Source organism: Trichoderma reesei (genome assembly GCF_000167675.1).
Source record: "Trichoderma reesei QM6a unplaced genomic scaffold TRIREscaffold_8, whole genome shotgun sequence".
NCBI classification, from domain to species: Eukaryota; Fungi; Ascomycota; class Sordariomycetes; order Hypocreales; family Hypocreaceae; genus Trichoderma; species Trichoderma reesei.
The window spans coordinates 1,255,019-1,272,851 of NW_006711155.1; the positions used below are offsets into that span (position 1 = coordinate 1,255,019).

The 17,833-nt window shown below is 52.6% G+C and overlaps 2 protein-coding genes across 2 annotated transcripts; one reads left to right on the forward strand and one right to left on the reverse strand.

Annotated features, from left to right (window-relative positions):
* Window positions 1–5,996, forward strand: TRIREDRAFT_3835 (uncharacterized protein; the record flags this gene model as incomplete). Its single annotated transcript, XM_006964766.1, has 3 exons — window positions 1–779; window positions 915–1,651; window positions 4,735–5,996. 3 exons carry the CDS (start codon window positions 1–3, stop codon window positions 5,994–5,996), a joined length of 2,778 nt encoding a protein of 925 aa, XP_006964828.1.
* A 72-nt stretch (window positions 5,997–6,068) lies between these two features.
* Window positions 6,069–8,396, reverse strand: TRIREDRAFT_61350 (uncharacterized protein; the record flags this gene model as incomplete). The annotated part of the gene is made up of 1 exon (XM_006965133.1): window positions 6,069–8,396. The coding sequence occupies one exon, from the start codon at window positions 8,394–8,396 to the stop codon at window positions 6,069–6,071; it is 2,328 nt and encodes a 775-aa protein (XP_006965195.1).
* Between the last annotated feature and the right edge of the window lie 9,437 nt (window positions 8,397–17,833).

Sequence of the window (17,833 nt, forward strand, 5' to 3'; positions counted from 1 at the left end):
ATGCATTCGCTGTCACAAACGACACTCCCGTCCACAGAGGTCCCGGGGTCACCCATGGACGCAGGCCAGTCGTTCAAGACGGAGGCTGTGGACGACCGGCCGGCCATCACCGTTATCCCGTCGTCGCTGACACCACCGCCGTCCACGCAGGTCGCGGCCGGCAACGGTGCCTCGAGACGCACCTATTCCAACTCGCAGCAGTCGACCCTCTTCTCACCGCCGGCCACCATACTGAACACGCTGCGGGAGCGAGAACTGGAGTCCGACTACACGCCGCCCGCGCCGCACCAGGTGCTCGAGGCGTCGGCGGACGAGCTGCGCGCCATGCTGCAGACGTGCATCGCCGAGAACCAGAAGCTCAAGATGGAGGCGGCGCACCACAAGCTGCAGTATAACCTCCTGAGTCTGCAGGCGGACGAGGAGTCCAAGCGCGCCGCGGTCGAGCACGACATGGTCCGTCGCGAAGTGGACGCCCTGCGGATGGCGGAGCATTCGCGGCAGGCGAGGCGGGAGCTCAGCACCGCGTCCGAGTCGCTGCAGAACAAGTACTTGCAGATGAAGATGTGGTACGAGGCGGCGGTGGAGGAAAAGGAGGCGCTCAGCCACAAGTTTAAGCTGGCCAAGAAGGTGATTCAGCAGAAGATGGAGGAGACCATGACGCTGGTGGAGGAGCGCGAGATGCTGCTGAACCGCATCCGGGAGAATCGCGAGCACTTTCACATGCTGTGCAGCCCGGGCGGCATCTTTCACGGCGCCCTGACGCCCAAACAAGCAACAGCGTCGACATCGCAGCCGCAACAGCAGCAGCAGCAACATCACCATCACCATCACCATCACCAGCAGCAGCAGCAGCACCATCATCCTCACCACATCGGGACATCCCGCGCCCTGCATCGGGACGATACCGACGGAAGGGAGCACGGGCTCTCGGCACTGCTGGAGGCCATGAGCCAGAGTCAAACGCAGGACAACAACGCGATGGCGACGGCAGCAGCCAACAACAATAGCGCGCCGTCAACGCCCATGGTCATGGCCCAGCCTGCTGCGCGGCTGGTTAGGAGACACCAACGCAACGCCCAGTCCATGTCCTCGCTGCCCACCACTCCGTCGAGCAGACTACGCAGCGACAGCACCGGGCTGCTGCCGTCGGTGGACCTGGTGGCGCAGACGGAACCCAGATCCCGCTATTCGCAGCGACGATTCGTCCCGACGACGCCGCCGTCCCAGAGGTCATCGCGGCGAAGAAGACGCGAGAGCACCATCTCGGTGGAGGACACGGAGGAGCTTGCTCGACAGGCCCTGGAATCAGTAAAGGCGGTGCAGTCGCTGTCATCGCGAGAGGCACCTGCTGGGGAGTTGGTCAGCTCACAAGAAGATGACCATCAGCTCGAGGACAGCCAGGCGAGCCAGGCGGCGGCCGAGCTGCTGCGTCGGCACCCGGGCCAGGGACATAGGGCGGCATCTTCATCGGTCCGGGACGGCACCGCGGGGCCGGCCGAGAAATCTGCAGCCATGCAGGCCAAGCTGTTTGCCGGCGGCAGAACGGCAACCGGGGCCGAGAAGCGGAAGCTGGCCGTTGACGGTGAAGCCGGCGCCGATGACGGCGAGAGCCCGCAGAAGAAGCTGAGGGCTAGCGGGACTGCGTCGGAGAGTCGGCGTGTTGGGCTGGGGATTCAGTACGGGCAATAAACAAGAGATTGAAAGATGCGAAAGAGCGGACAACTGGATGAGCCTGGCTCGGTTCAGATTTGTGGAAGAAGCGGGTTATTTGAGATGAGTGTGAACTTTTCCGCAGTCACGGCTGGACGATGTTGAAATTGTATGTTTGGGTGGGCTGTGCGGTCTATTATTCCCCGAGTTTTCTGTTCCTTTCTGATGAATGATGACACACCATCTGTTTTCATTTGGCTTGCATGTTTGGGAGGAGGTTTGCTTGTAATAGCGGTCAGTAAGAGAATTGAAGCGGGACGGAGATGGTCGGCACGGGATCGGCTAAGGGGTCTGGTGTCACGGGGCACGACGGCACAGGTTGATCGGATTCCAGTTCAAGTGTCTGGGCTTGGGAATGATGGCGGCAAGTGTTTATGTACTAAGTCAGACGACCTAGTCAGTGGCCGCCCCCGGTCTGTGGCCACGTTTTACGTAATATGGCCACCTTCTATATTAAAAATGGCCACTTTCTAGGTTATAACCTAGAAAGTGGCCATTTTTAATGTACTTAGTGGCCATGACCTAGGAAGTGGCTACACTATAGTAATAAGCTTAGGAAGTTAGGAAGTTAGGAAGTTAGGAAGGAAGAAAGGCAAGATGCCTTTATTTTAATAGAAATATATAATAAAAATTATGCTCTTCCTCTTCTTTTAAGGCCTTGGCTATATCTTCCTTTAAGGCCTTGGCCTGGGCTGCTTTTATAATCTTGTTCTTAGTGTTAATAATCTCCTGGATCTTAATAAACTGACTATTTAGATTCTCTTTAACTTTCTGTTTCTTTTATAGCTAAAGGCTTTTAAGTTAGCGCTGTAGCTTTTAAATAGTAGCCTTAGAAGCTGCGATTATAATGTTCTGGTTATCTAGCTGCTTTTTAAGCTTTTATAGAAGAAGCTAGGTCCTTAGTAATACTATCTTAATTGCCTTAACTGCTTTTTTAACTTGCTGTAATTGTTAAGGCGTTTATAGCTTAGTAATAGTATCTGGGATTGCGTCTTTTTTTTTCTTTAGTGTTTTCTGTAGTGCTAGAGGTTTTAGAAGGACTAGTTAACTTATTAACAGCTTTACTATATTAACTGGCTATAGACTAGAGCTATGCTAGCTAGCTAGTATATTCTGACTTATTAGACTAAGCTTTCTAGCTGTAGAATAGTATTTAAGGAAGATCCTCTTTTCTGCTGGCGTGGAGTTATTATAGTCTTTAAACTTAGCTAACTTTTAATAATAGTATAACTTAATAGGCGAGAAAATTGAGATATTAAGCGGCTGAAGGATGTGGGATATGTGCAGCAGTAGGAAGAGGAGATAGATATTGTTTTTAAAGTATTTATAGAGGAAGTTGTTTATATAGTGGCTGCTGTGGCTGTTAATAATAAGTAGCTGTTTAGAAGGAGTCTTAGGCTTGGTTTAGGGAATGAAGATCTTTTATAGCCACTAGATTATAATCTTATTATTAGTCTAGCCTTTCTTTAAGGACTTAAAGACCTAGTTAGCTAGGAATTCTACTTCCTTAAGGAACTATTACTGCTAGACTGTTAGGCCTTTAAAGATAACTAATAGAGGAAGGACTATGCCTATTACTAAGATACACTTAAGGATAGAGGTCTAGTATTATAATTTAGGTTATTTTTTTAGTATAGCCTTCTTAGCAGTAGAGCCTAATATAAGTCTGTTAGTGCTGCAGCCCTTAAGGATCCTAGTCTTATTTATATTATATTAGTGCTTTATAGGAATGTCCTTAACTTCTGGTATTACTTATAACTAAAAGAAATCCTTAATAACTTAAGTTATAGCTTTATTTAAATAATAGGAATTAATAGGCTTACTTTATAAAGTCCTGACTTTAGGATTGCAGTATAAAAAGCTATTTATTTACTGTTTTCCTAGTGGCTTATTATTACTGCCAGCTTTAAGGATTCTTATTGTAAATTGCTTAACCTGCTAATATGTAGGGGGAAGACCTAGATTGCCCTAAACTAGGATCTATTAAATAAGATGAGATTCCTGCTTTTTAAAAAGGCGTTAAAGGAATTCGTATACCTTAGACCTTAGTAAGCTGCTGTTTAGATGCTTCTGTAGAGTTAAGCGGGGGATCCCTTAACGCTGCGCAGCCTTTTATTATAATATACCTTGTTTAATGTCTCTAAGCGTGGAAGAGATTGCTTTTTTAATAGAGTCGGTTATAATAGTTAAAAATACCTAAATAGATTGAAAATTGACTAATAAATAATAGAGTTGTGGCAACTTGAAGTGTGGGTTATTAGTGTTAAGGGGAAAGTCGGTTAGGCGAGCGGGGCGAAATGGCGGTGGCCATGGACTGGGGGCGGCCACTGACTAGGTCGTCTGACTTAGGGAAGCCATAAAAAAAAAAAAAAAGGTCAAATCACTTTAGAAACAGTTAATAATAGATTATCAAGACCTGTTTTGTCATGTAGGTCTATGTCGAAGCCGTGCGTTATGAGAAGGGGGGGGATAAGACCTTTGCCGGCAAAGGGGGAGCGGAACGGCGTCATTGCCGGATCTCAGTTCCGGACAGCGCCAGATATGAGCGGGAAATGGAGCGGAATCAGCGCCTAGAGCCGGTATGTATAATGGACCCGACACTGGAAAATAGTTGATAGCATCCACTGAGTGCTGACTGAGGGGGGGCGAACCTACAGCGTTGAAGATAGTAGGAGAACCCCATTGCCGACAGCAACTGCCAGCGGCGGATACGGGGAGGTGGGTTTATTATTGGGGGTTAGTGGCGGGGAGATGTGTATGTAAGTTGAGGTTCATTAATACTGTCCATAACACCAAGTCAATGACACCGGATGCGAGTTCATTTCATACCTGTTCATGTGAGCCCTTGTGTTTATATTTCCTCTCAATCACTTTCATACCTCTTCTCAATCAATTTTCATACCTCTTCTCAATCAACTTTCATACCTCTTCTCAATCAACTTTCATAGCTTCTCAATCAACTTCACCACAGGCTTCACTCATCAGCAGCACAACACAACTCAACACACACACACACACACACAGCCACCATGTCCAAAGGCCTCGCCGCCATCCTGACCAAATCCCCCTCCGACACCGTCATCCTCAGCTCCCTCCGCACGCCCATCTGCCGCTCCTACAAGGGCGGCCTCAAAGACGCCTACCCAGAGGAGCTGCTGGCGGCGGTGCTCAAGGCAACGCGCGAAGCCGTCCCCGAGCTGGACGCGGCGGTCGTCGACGACGTGGGCGTGGGCGTGGTGCTGTCCGAGCTGGGGGGCTCCAAGGCGGCGCGCATGGCGCTCAACCACGCGGGCTACCCGACGAGCACGTCGCTCTTCACGGCGAACCGGGCGTGCGCGTCGTCCCTGCAGAGCATCGCGCTCGTGGCGGCGCAGATTGGCGCGGGCATGGTGGACGCGGGCATCGGGGCGGGCATGGAGAGCATGACGAGGAACTACGGGAGTAAAGCGATTCCCGTCAACGTCTGGCCTGCGCTGAAGCAGTCTGATGAGAAGAATGTGAGGGACTGCGTGATGCCAATGGGCTTGACGGCGGAGAACGTCGCTGTGCGGTATGGCGTCGGCAGGGCGGTGCAGGACCAGGTGGCTGCGGAGTCGCATGTGCGCGCTGCGAGGGCGAGGGATCGGGGTTGGTTTGATGAGGAGATTGTGCCGGTGCGGACGCGCTTCCAGGACGTGGATAAGCAGGGGAATCCCGTGGGCGAGGGGCAGCCGCGCGAGATTACGGTTGCGCGGGACGATGGCATTCGGGATGGCGTGACGGTTGAGGCGCTGGGGAGGTTGAAGCCTGCGTTTACGGAGGACGGGACCAGCACGGCGGGCAACTCGAGCCAGATCTCGGACGGGGCGGCGGCGACGCTGCTGATGAGGCGGAGCACGGCGACGGAGCTCGGCTTGGGGCATCGCGTCATGGGCAAGTTTGTCGCTGCGGCGACGGCGGGCTGCGATCCGGATGAGATGGGCGTCGGGCCGGCGGTTGTGATTCCGAGGCTGCTGAGGAGGCTGGGGCTGGAGAGGGAGGATGTGGATAGGTGGGAGATTAACGAGGCGTTTGCGAGCCAGACGGTGTATTGCCTGCGGGAGCTGGGGCTCATGGAGGCGTGGGAGAGGGGGAGGGTGAATCCGGATGGGGGCGCGATCGCGCTGGGGCATCCCCTGGGGGCGACGGGGGCGAGGATGACGAGCACGTTGATGCATGGGCTGAAGCGGGAAGGGGGGCGGGTTGGTGTTGTGAGTATGTGTGTTGGGACGGGCATGGGCATGGCGGGCGTGTTTGTGCGGGAGTAACGACTTGGGGAGAAGAAGGACTTGTGTCATGTTCTAGGTATATCAAAGCTACACTACCTATCGTCATGTATATTACTTGGTAGTAAGTTCAGAACCGTGCAATAGAGCGTCTGTCACTAGATGTCTGTGCTGCCCCCCCCCCCCCCCCCCCCCTTTTGTGATTCCAGTCCGCCTGAAGCCCCTGACGAGCCCCGTCATTGCATCTCGCTCGATGCCTCGCCCCTGGACGACGCCTTTCCTGCCGGCGCTGTCCAGCTTCATCAACCCCGACTTCACTCTCCGGTAGTCGCCAAAGAACCCGTGGGCGCGAGCGTCGTCGCCTCGCATGATGCCGTGTCCCAGCGTGACGCCCCAGGCATCGCCCACGCGAATGGCATGGGCATCCGGCCTCCTGTCAGGCTGCAGGAGGACCGAGTATATGCTGCCAGTATAAAGAACCGCGTCATCCGACATGCTGGCGGGGAAGTCCCAGCCTTTGCCGTCCGTCGAGAGAGGATGCCACGGCGTGACAAGCACCGAGCCGATGCGACACAGCGTCTCGTTTGATACCTTTGTCTTGAGGACCATGGCCACCTTTTTCGATCCCAGGGGCGTGCGCACGCGAGTGCCGTGCCTCAGCCTTCGAATCTCCGTGACCCTGCCCGAGGCCAGTTCCACGGCGGTCGAGCCGGCAAAGCACACGCCCGACGAATTGCGATACCTGGCCATGGACGAAGGCTGAGTAGTGGTAGTAGTAGTAGTGTGAGATGTGGTTCCTCCGCCAGAAGATTGGCGACGGCGGCGGCTGCTGCTGCTGCTCAAGACGACTCTGGACGGCTCAGGGGCGGGGATGCTGTCAAAGGCAGTGTCCAGCCTGTCGCGGCAGGCGATGAAGAGCGGGCTCTCGGAGCCGAACTGCAGCGGCGCCGAGTCCTTGAACGAGTTGCAGATCTGGCGGCTGAGGGCGTTTGCGTACGACGGCAGATAGTGCCGGCCCCATTTGGTGAAGAAGTGCGGCGTGGAGAGGGCGAGGCTGATTTGGCCCTTGGGATGCTCTCCGCAGAGATCTTCCAGCAAGGATTTGTTTAGGTTGTCGGCGAAGTCTCCGCTGGGCAGAGTTTCGATGAGCTGCGACAGTTCTTCTCGTTTCTTGATTTGTTGATTGGCTAGTGTCAGGGACTTGTATTCTCCGTCTGATGCGAGAGGGAACAGGGTTGAGATGAAGCTGAGGATGAGTGCTCGCGACTCTTGGTAGGCCATTTCGGCAGGCGAGAGAGTCTCCGCATCAAGTGCATCGCTGCCGCCGAGTCTTGCTGAGACTAATGATGATGATGATGATGATGACCTCCCTGCCTCCTCAAAGGCGAGAGTGGCCTCGAGTAGGACCGAGTCCGAGGCCTGCTTTTCCTGTGTAGCGCCCCTGAGACGAAGCCAAAGGTCGCGCGACTGTCCATACTGAATGTTTCCCAACGATATCGTCAGTTTCCTCTGCCGGTATCCGAATTCAACCGGCGCCTGCTGATTCACAGCGTCACCAGTTGTCTGCTCGACCTTGACAGGGCTCGCATAGCTGAGAGTCAACGAAGCATTGGTTGCAAACGTAGACTGCAGATTGGCAACGGCGTGAACAAAGACGGTCCCAATCATGCCCGCGTCCGGGATAAAGGCGTAATTGCCACCGCTGAACTCGGCAATGGACTTGAGCAGCCCGGATCGGAGAGTGTACCCAAAGCCAAACGTGTGGATCGTGGCCGGCAGCGGAGGCATGGCCCTCAGCTTCGGGATGTACCCCTGGGGCGGGCACATGTGGTTCGGCTCTCCGTCTGTCAGCACCATCATGGCCGGCACCCGGTGGCTGCGGCTCAGCTCCTTGGTGAAGAGCTTGATTGCGTCCAGCATGCCGTGCCAGAGATTGGTCGAGCCCAGTGGTCGCAGGGCCTTGATTCTCGCGCGGGCTTGCTCCTTGTTGGTGTCTGTCATGGGTTCAAGACACTGCACTACCTTGGACTCGGTCTCGAAAGTGACGATGCCTAGACGATCTCTCTCGTCCATGGTTTCGATGATTGTAAAGGCCGCATGCTTGGTCAGGTCCAAGACTGACAGACCTGTCTCTTCGCCTCCTTCGCCGGGGACTGGGGCCGCTGCGCACATGCTTCCGGAGACGTCAATCACTAGGACAATGTCGCAGGCCACATGGCTGATTGGCTTTGCGGGCTCCTTGGGCGGCTGGATCTTGACGAGAAGAGCCTCTTTGGAAGGAATGTGATGGAGTTGAAGGTCGACAGGGCCGGAGTGGGCGTCGTAGGGAGGCGGATCCCCTGCAGCTTGCTTGGGCTTGTTCTCAGCGATGGAGAGCTGCTCGAGCTGGGCATGAACCAGCGGAACGTCGGTCGGCTGATGGTGTTTGTTGAGATTGGTCATGGCTGTGAGCTTGTGCTGCAGTCTCCTGATGTACAAGTGCGCAGAGTTTGGGCAGGATATGACAGAGAGGAGACAAGGTCATGCAAGATGTGGAGGGGAGACGAATGGGGTGGCAGCCAGACTCAACCAATGATCAACCAGGAGGGTCCAACCAGACGATGGACGTCTTCCCAATCATGCTCGACAGAGGAACTCAACTGCCGTACTTATACTGCAACAGAGATGCCGTTGCTCTGACCATTGGCCAGTTCGCCTTTCTCGAGGCTAGTCGGTGCCCTTCAGCCGCAGCAGCTCTTGGGCTGGAGAGCCTCCACCTCGGCACACGCTCCCTCCCTTGTAAGACACGGCCTGTGATTCACCCGCCGAGCTGGACTAGAGCTGGACTAATCCTCAGAGTGATGGTCAACTTCACCGTCAAACATTCTCAAGGCATCAATGACAAGAGTTCCCCGTTCCCCGTTCACCGGCCACCGTTGCCCCTTTTCGGCAGGCCTTGCCGTAGGATCAATAAGAAGTTGAAAACACATGCCGGAAAGGCGATAAACAACGCAGGAGAGACATCCGATAGGACAGCCGCACTAGCAAGGGGTCGATCTGGCAGAAGGATGAAATCTCGGTTTGCGCATTGGAGGCTGAGCGACGCTTTGGCATTGGCAATTCCAGCAAATTGGGCCAATTGAGGCAGCTGGTTGGCTGGCGTTGAAGCTGTTGGGATAGAAAGCAGTCTCACTTTTGAGATCTGCCTGGTGAAGGTGCCTTGGGCACAGCCACTGAGGCTAGGGGCTAAGCTGCAGCCACATTGCTTGACTCGAATTGTCCCCTCTGCTGCCTCGGCTTGACAATGTTCTCGGCATGATTAACTTGGATCATTCCAGCTGAAGCTGGACTTGACGATATGCACCTACCAGATTTATGCCGTCATGACCGGGAGATTGACTCAGCCGGCAGGATTCTGTTGCTCCGCTTGCCGGCAGATGACGGCCAGCTGCTCCCCAGATCTGCCGGTTGCCTACAAGTAAGCGCTTGTGATGACTTACAACCGACAGCTGCCCTTGAGCAGCAACTTTGGAACAACTGATGCGTGAGACCAATGAGCTTGAATCATGGACTGTCTCTGAAGATTGTAGCTTATGAAGTCCAGAAGGAATGTATACAATCATGGGTGTTGTAGATGGATCTCAATCTACAATCACAGCGTGAGAGAGCTACAAAAGCGGTAAGCTTCATGTCTGGCGGCTACGGACATCAGAGGCCTCACGAGTCGTCATCAGAGTACTTACCCGTTGACCGACATTTCTTAACACGCTGCCTCAATTTCCCCTGCCTAAAGAAAAGGATGATGATTTGAACAGAGTCAGGGAGGCCTTATATACTCCTCGTGACCTCCCTCTGTCGGCTCTGCTCTTTCATCTCTTTCTCATCAAAAATCCTCACAGACTGATACACAAGATGAAGAAACGCAAGAAACACAGAAAACTTGCATCATCATGCCTCCTTTTTAGACAGCAAACAGAAGCTCGGCCAGCAGCTTGCTCCATATCCGAAAGCCAATATTCGCCTTTCATAAAACGTCGCCCATGGCCCAACTACTGATCGAGGCGTCGAGAGTTGAGGAGAGTGTCTGAGCCAACGAAAATATTGCAGGAATACGTCCTGGCGGTTGAAGAGAACATGTAAGTCGGCATCTCATCTCGCCACCACCACCACCACCCTTTTCTGACATTGAGCCCCTCCCTCTTCGCACTCCAGATGCGCACCCCGAAGAGCCAACAGCTGTTGCTCCCGGAAAAGAAGTCACCACATTCGGACCCTCGTTGCTAAAGATAAATGAGAGCAGAGATGGCACGGCTCACCAATGTATTCAAACCGCCTTCCAACCTGTGGGTCTTTCTTACAGGCCGGCCCTGGCACGCTCAAGTTTCCTTTCCATCCATCATTGCCGCTCTCTATCCACCAGACCGCGTTGACGCGGCTTAACATCATGACCCCCTACGAGCATCAACCATAAAGGCCACAATTTCTAGTCCCACGTGGCGGGACCTATAGCTCGCAAGAATAAAAAGACATTGGCGAGGGAGCCGTCGAAGCTGGAGCAGCCATGCTTCTACCACAGAGTCTCTTCGCTATCCGAATCGAAAGACCACTCCACGACTAGATTCATACCATTATCGACATGTCTGATACAAATACGGGAAAGGGTTTACTACCTGAATCTCAACCGAGGTCAAATACAACTCGAACGCCCCTCACCCTTTTACAAAATCACACATAAAGATTGCAGGATACACATGTCAAGCGTATGTTATTGCTGCAACTCCAGTGCCCCTAAATCTGCTGACCATCCACATGAAGGACAACTAACCTTCTTCCATTGTAGTGGATGAAGCGAGTCGAGTACCCAAGGACATATGTCTGCTGCCAATAACTGCCCTTGCCTATTTCTCCTGCTATATGGATGGGAGACAATAGGCAGTTTGGCCCTCAAGCCATGGATGGCCACGATCGGCTTGACAAGGCCATCATCACTCAGCAATGTCACCGATGTCTTCTTCGACGCATCAGGGACGCTGGCAGTTTCCATAGCTCACCCTTCCACAGGTCAGGTCATGAGCCCTTGAGGCTTGGAGCTTCCTTCTCTCACATTGTTTCCTTCTCGACCCCGTCCCTGTCCCGGCACCTATACTTCGCAACGAACGACATCTGGCGCTACACACACAATGCCTGCCACCCAGGCAGCGGGCTCCTCGCAACGGACACACCGAGAAAAAGTCCGCGACGAATCGGGATGCAATCTACATTGCTTCAACGACAGAAACTGATTCACACATGCAGTCCCCTAATCAGACAGAAGAAAGACCAACAACTACCTACTGGCGTAACACCGTCAGGGAAATCCAGCCACTATTGTCATCCCTCTCTTGCACGAAGAAACATCACGATTTGTCGGTTTTTAGGGGTCCGCATTCAGTTTCTGGCCGTATATGGCAGTGGCATCACTTCGACTTTATAGTATGAAGGCTTACTCAATTCTATATCGGCAGCCAATTGGTATACCCGTACGATCACGCAACACGTACTCTCATAGCCGCCGCTCCGGGACACCTATAGGGGCGCAACTATTCCCCTTCAAGTGCCATTGGCGGCCATGATGAATATTCCAACTGCGGTCTCGGAATCAGCGCGCGCCAACATGATTCTCCGTCAATCTCGAACTGCAACAGCAAAACCCATCTGCCACTTTCCAGACGTGTAACACTCTCCAACCAAGACACAACCTTGTAATGGGAAACACATGGCAAACATACATTCGCTCATCAACGAAGAAAGCATATCAAAGGAAACATCACTCAGTTCAGATGCATTTCCATAAGCAAACGTCTGGGCAAGGCCTTGGCGAGAAACTTGTAAGTCAGATTCTCCTTCTCCTTGCGAGAGAATGCACCTTGACTTTTGGCGAGACGGCTTGAGTGTGTATTTCTTTTTTCCCATCCACATCTGATCCATACGTCCTCATTCTCGTCAATTCCTCGAAAACATGTTCTAATATTCATCTCCAGGACCATCTACCCAAAAAAAGCAGTCCGAGTGCTGGCGCACGGCCAGCACCCAAATAGGGCCGCCAAACTGTCACCTCTTCAAACACGCAGCAAACAATACAAGCAAGAGCAAACTCATTCAATACCGCTATACAGCTACCATAAGGCCAAATTATCAACACCACTGTCCCAGAAGTCCAAAGCTCAACTCTACGGATTGAAGAGTTGCAAAGGATATCCAAGATTCGGCCCTCCCACCTCAACAAAAAGCAGCTCCAACACCAAATGATTACTGAACAAAAAGAAAAAAGAGTGGACCAGCACAGCGTCTCTCTCTCAGCTGAAAGATAGCAATTCTCATCTGACGGATTGGGAAGGACTAAAAGAGGATTGAACTAACAACTTTCGACTTATGTTGCTGAGTTTTTTCAGTCGTCTTTCGTTGTATGTACAACATGTCAACATTGTACGTTTGTTGGGTGGCATACATGGTTCCTGGTCCAAGTCACATAAAGATGCGATGAAGGTGACGGATCCCACGATTTAACAACCATTCCGGCGCATAAACCAAGTAATGTAGTAAATGTTTCATTATTCAATGCTCTTAATAGGTATGACTGTTCGTCTCTTTCTTTCGAGCATGCCATATCAATCTCTCAAGTCCCAACGAAGGACGTCAGCTTGGCCTTGCCCCGGACCCTCGCCGCCAAGTGCACATAATGTACAGCATCAACAACGAATCTACCTAGTCCAGAGTTCCATCTCCACTTGGAGCCAGATCCGTCCCCGGCCGCCTGTCCTTGGCCCATTGTCCGTCACCTTGTCCTTGTTTGTGTTGAGATTTCAGGTCTGGCGTAGTCAGGGCGAGGCCGATGCCATCTGACGCTAGTCTGTTTCCTAAAGCGTGAGCATGCCTGGTACATGTATCAAAGCAGTGCTTTGTTGGGGAACATGACTGGGAGCGCAGAGTAGACAAGTTTGCCAGATATTGACAACATAGGAGCATATATAAAGTAGGCATACAAATAAGGTGACTCAACTCGTGTACTTCATCCTATGTTACGCACCGCCAACGTCTACAACACTCTTCATCCACAACTCAGCCTGTATCTCACCTCATCCGGTTCATCATGACACAGACGCAGACCGAGCCAAATCGACGCACATATCGCGGATCCTGCCACTGCGGCGCCTTCGTTTACGACATCGACCTCCCCGAGCTGAGGGTAGTCGTGGAATGCGACTGCAGCTTCTGCCGCCGCACGGGCAACCTATACGTCCCGACCGGCGAGGACGCCAACTTCAGAGTTGTCAATGGAAGCGAAGGGAATCTCACGTCGTATACATTCGGGCCAGGAAGCAAGATTCACAAGGTAGAAGTAGCTGAGAAGTACTCGTAAATACCTCTAGAGTAGCCTGCTGACCCTGACTTGTATAGTTCTGTCCGATATGCGCAACAAGTCTTCTTTCGAGAATGCCAGACGGCCCAGCATTTATGAAACTACTGCTCAACGTGAGTCGTAGCAACGTTTGTCTGCTGTTTGTAAGCCACTGCTCACGGAAATTGCCCAGGCCCGAGCATTTCACGACGTGGACGTGGGTTTCTTGGAGCGGAAATAGTGAGTAGGGCAATGAGGCTCAGACCTGATCCGATACTGACAGGGCACAGCATCTTCAACTCCAAAGTTGGCGCCCAGTATCAGCCTCCAGAGCACAAAGGAGACATGCCGCGTATCGTTGAAGGCGGCCGGCTTTACACTGGAAGCTGCCACTGCGGTGCCGTAACCGTGGCACTCTCGTGTAGACCACTGAAAGAGCCCAGCGAAGAGAGTCTCGTTTTCTGCAACTGCCATGTATGTCAGAGGGTAAGTTGCGCCCTTCATTTGTCACTCCTCCACCGTGCTAAGCTTGCAACACAGAACGCATACGTCTGGCTTTTCCCAAAGTTCGAGAGCATTGTCCTTTCGGGATCCAAAGCCGACATTGGCCGCTATGCGTTCTCGGAGGGCCTGACGAGCAAGTCTTTCTGCCGCGCTTGCGGTGTCGGCATGACCTACCTTATGAATCAGCCCGTTGAGGACAGGGACCTGGCACCGAGTGAACCGTCATGCCGAGCGTATCGAGAAGTCAACACATCGCATCCAGTGAATGCGCGTGTACTGCACGGGGTAGACGTGAGTGAATCGAGGTGATGGTTGAGGGGGGCAGCAGTCATGCCATTGTGATGGCGACTCTCGGAGAGGCCGTCGATGGATAGAAGCCCGGCGTCTCTCACTGATAACATAACATAATCACACACATAATGCCGCCTTGGTCATTTCAGTTCCTCTTACACAATGACTGTGCTGCCTTTGGATCCGTTCGCTTTCGACTTGGACTTGGTGTTGCTGCAATATTGTAGCAAAATCAGCACCGCTGGTTGGACAGCGAGGATGACTGCCATATGCATTCCAGCAAAGTGTGCGCACCTGCAGTCTCGAGAATCCACCTGAGAGCTCTCCCTCGCCTGCAGCAGCGGCAAGATGTGAACATCACTCCGCCACCGTTGTAGCCAAGAATAGGCTTGTGATCAGGGCTTGATCCGTACCATGGCAATGATGTGCAGCTCCCTGAAGCTTCATCGCGAGCATGTCATCGTGCAATGCTGCCCCAGTATCTCTCGAGTATTTGGCGGAGGCAATCTGAGCTGAGAGGGATACGTGCCAAGAACGAGTGCTCGTGACTTGCCCACTTGCCACTCAAGGGGCACAGCCGTCAAAGGTTCTACCCTCTTTGAAGCATCACCAGCAAGGCAGCCATACAGGCGGCTTCGGTGACGTCGATGGACATACAGAGGACGAGGCTGCATCGCTTCCCCGGATTGCCCCGCGGCCTGGAATGGTCGAGGTACGTACCCCTGTCTCACACGATGGCAGGCAAGCAGGCAGGCAAGCAGGGCTGGCGTCCCGGCTAATCTCGAGGGTTGCAGGTCGTCGAAGAGCGGTTCGCCACAAGACACAGCCCCCTTGGGCATCCAGCTTTTTGTCGTTTGTAACGAGACACAGTCGGGGCTTGGTTGCGAGCATCCGTCATAAGGCTGCCGCCAAGTCGTCGATCCCTTGCATGCCGCTGGATCTCGTTGGATCTCGCCTCTTTCTTGTGCTGTCATGTAACAGGAACCTGGATCCAAGGTGCTGTGCTGTAGGTAGACTTCCTTGATGTCGACGTTGAATGATTCTTTTTCCTCCAGTATGACCAATGTCAAATGTTGCTCGCTCGGCACGATGACCATCTGCCATCTTTGGTGCGTGAGAAACAGAAGACACGAGACGGCCACCGGCTGAGACGGAAGAGGATTCACTCGGTGTGATGAGTCGACGCGGGTAGCCTAGACCCGGCAAGAGAGGTTCTGGATGCAGCCATTAATACCAGGTAATATCACTACTGACTGCATGGTCCAAAGAGCATGCAGCTGCAGCTGCAGCAGTACAGTAGCAGCCCCATCAATATCTGGCTGTTGGCTGCTGGCTGTTGGCTGTGCCGGCATCCCTGCCGCCACCTCGTCTGTGCATCAAGCTTCCCCGCACGTCGAACCGCGTCCGCGTCCTGCTAGCCGGGCCAGAAGCCAACCCTACCTACCTAAACTCTGACCATTTCAGCCAAAGAAATCAGCCGCCAACCGGTCTCTTCTTTTAGTGTGGTGGTGGTTGTTGTGGTGGCTTATTATCGTATGTCCGTATAGTGTAGGTATTGTAATTGGGTGCGTTGCGTTGGGCGTTTGTTGATGATATGGTCTGGGAGGGGTGGCGTGGGGGATTGACGGCCTTCTGCCTGCTGAGAAAAGGGCCAAGCAAGCCTGAGCGACGCAAAAGCCGTGGGCGAACGGGCCAAATGGGCTGATTGTCGTCCAGTCATGCGATGCAAGCGAGATTTGGGTGGACAGAGAGAGAGCTGGAGAGCATCCCACGCTCTTGTGTTTTTCTGTGGTAATTTGTAGAAGTGGCAATGAGTAAGAGCTCGGGAGGAATCGGAACGGCTCTTTGATAGTGGTAGTAGTAGTAGTAGCAGTATTTCGATGGGTGACGAGGGACGAAGAGGCACAAGGCAGAAAGAATGCAAGAGAAGAACTTGAAGTGAAACCGACATCGTCATCGCATGGCCCCTCTGTCGGCAGCACTCCGGCCCTTGATGTACAAGATACTTAATCTTTGATGAGACTCCCATCTTAAAAACACCAGCAATAATAGGTAGTCCTTCACCTTACGATATAATAGTACCTACTCGCTGTAGCTTCACATGGAAATCCAACGACATCAAAAAACATCAAATCGAATTTCGAGGGTCCTCCCAGCTGCGCATTCCCCAATGGCCCCGCGGTCCAATCAACGGCCCCATGCCAAAAACAAATACTAGTCAATACTACCCAGAATAACTACCTACCTAGGCAGATCGCACTTCATCCCTGTCTGGCGTCGACGCCACTTTTCTGCGCATCCCAGCCGGTCCTTGTTACTTGTCATCCCACCTATGGCAGCGCCCCAATTGCCCTGATGCGGTACATGACAGATGGAAATGCGTCATCAGAATCCCGATAAGTCCTTCTTGGTCTCGGAGATGGTCGTGTGAAAGGGCAAGCCAAGGCTGCGTGCCATCTTGTTCGGCCTGTGTCCCTCCCTCTTAGACAAGTTGCCAATCATGGCTTCCGAAGTGCGGAACTCCATCCCATCCCATCCCATCCCGATCGTCCACATCCACATGCCCGTCCTGTCATGCCTCCTCGTCTCACTACTACTACTAGTAGTAATACCCTCTCCACCGGTTCCGTGATGCTACGGCTTGCCAGACGTCCTCCATTGTGGCCCCGTATAGTGCACTACTGCCTAGCCATAGCATGTCTCAGTCGTCCTGAGCTGTGATACTTAGCTGCAACCTTGATTTCACTAGCAAGCTGCCATACATAGATGCTTTATGAATGTGCCGTCACAATTTTCCCTCCTCTTAGCCCTGCCCACCCTCCCCAGACAGCCGCCTCGTTTGAACTATAATAAGTTGCTCCTCCTCCTCCTCCTCTTCGTCTTCAACCCTTTCCTTGCCTCTCTCCTCACTCTACTACACTCTACTACATATCCTCTCTCTTCACGAACCACCTCTTTCTTCGCAAACGAGCCTCTTCAAATCTCTCAACCATCACCCACTCCTAGCACAACCATCATGCCTGCCTACGAGTACTGTTGCCAATGCGGTGGCATGATTGTCATCAGCACGACCTGCACTTGCTGCGGCCACAAGCAGTGCTCCCACTGCCCCATGTGCTAGACGACTGCACACAAGGACTTGTCGAGACTACTAGGCGTCTCAATTGACAGAGGTCCGTCTCGACAATACTACCATCGATCTCTCGACAACGCGCAATACTTACACCCTCATCAGCACCACACAAAACAAACCATTACATGGCACCGCAAGAACTCTCCATCCGGCCGCCCAAGTAACCATCCAAGGCTGGCCCTTATACTACATGACCTCAACAACACGACCGAAACGCTTCCTTTCTCCTTTCTGTTTTTTCCCGGAGCGGACCTCTCGTGCGATACCCTTATTCCTCTTTTACGACAAAGCACTCTTGCAAAACATCTCTGTACTTCTTGGGTTTCTCGGTTTTATGGGCTACGGAGTGGTTGTTTGCGGGCAATTATGTACTATTACCAAGAAAGCACATCGACGCTTTTTTCTCTTCCCTTCCCTTTTCTGCTGGATCGATCCTGATTTTGATTTACTGGGACAGATAGGATAGCTGTTGATTTCCGAAAAACAAGAATACAATATACAATATACAAAAAGTCTAAAATCAAATCTACGAGCCTCCTCGTCATCACACACACGACTTAACCATTTATACTACTTAGGGGAAAAACAACACCC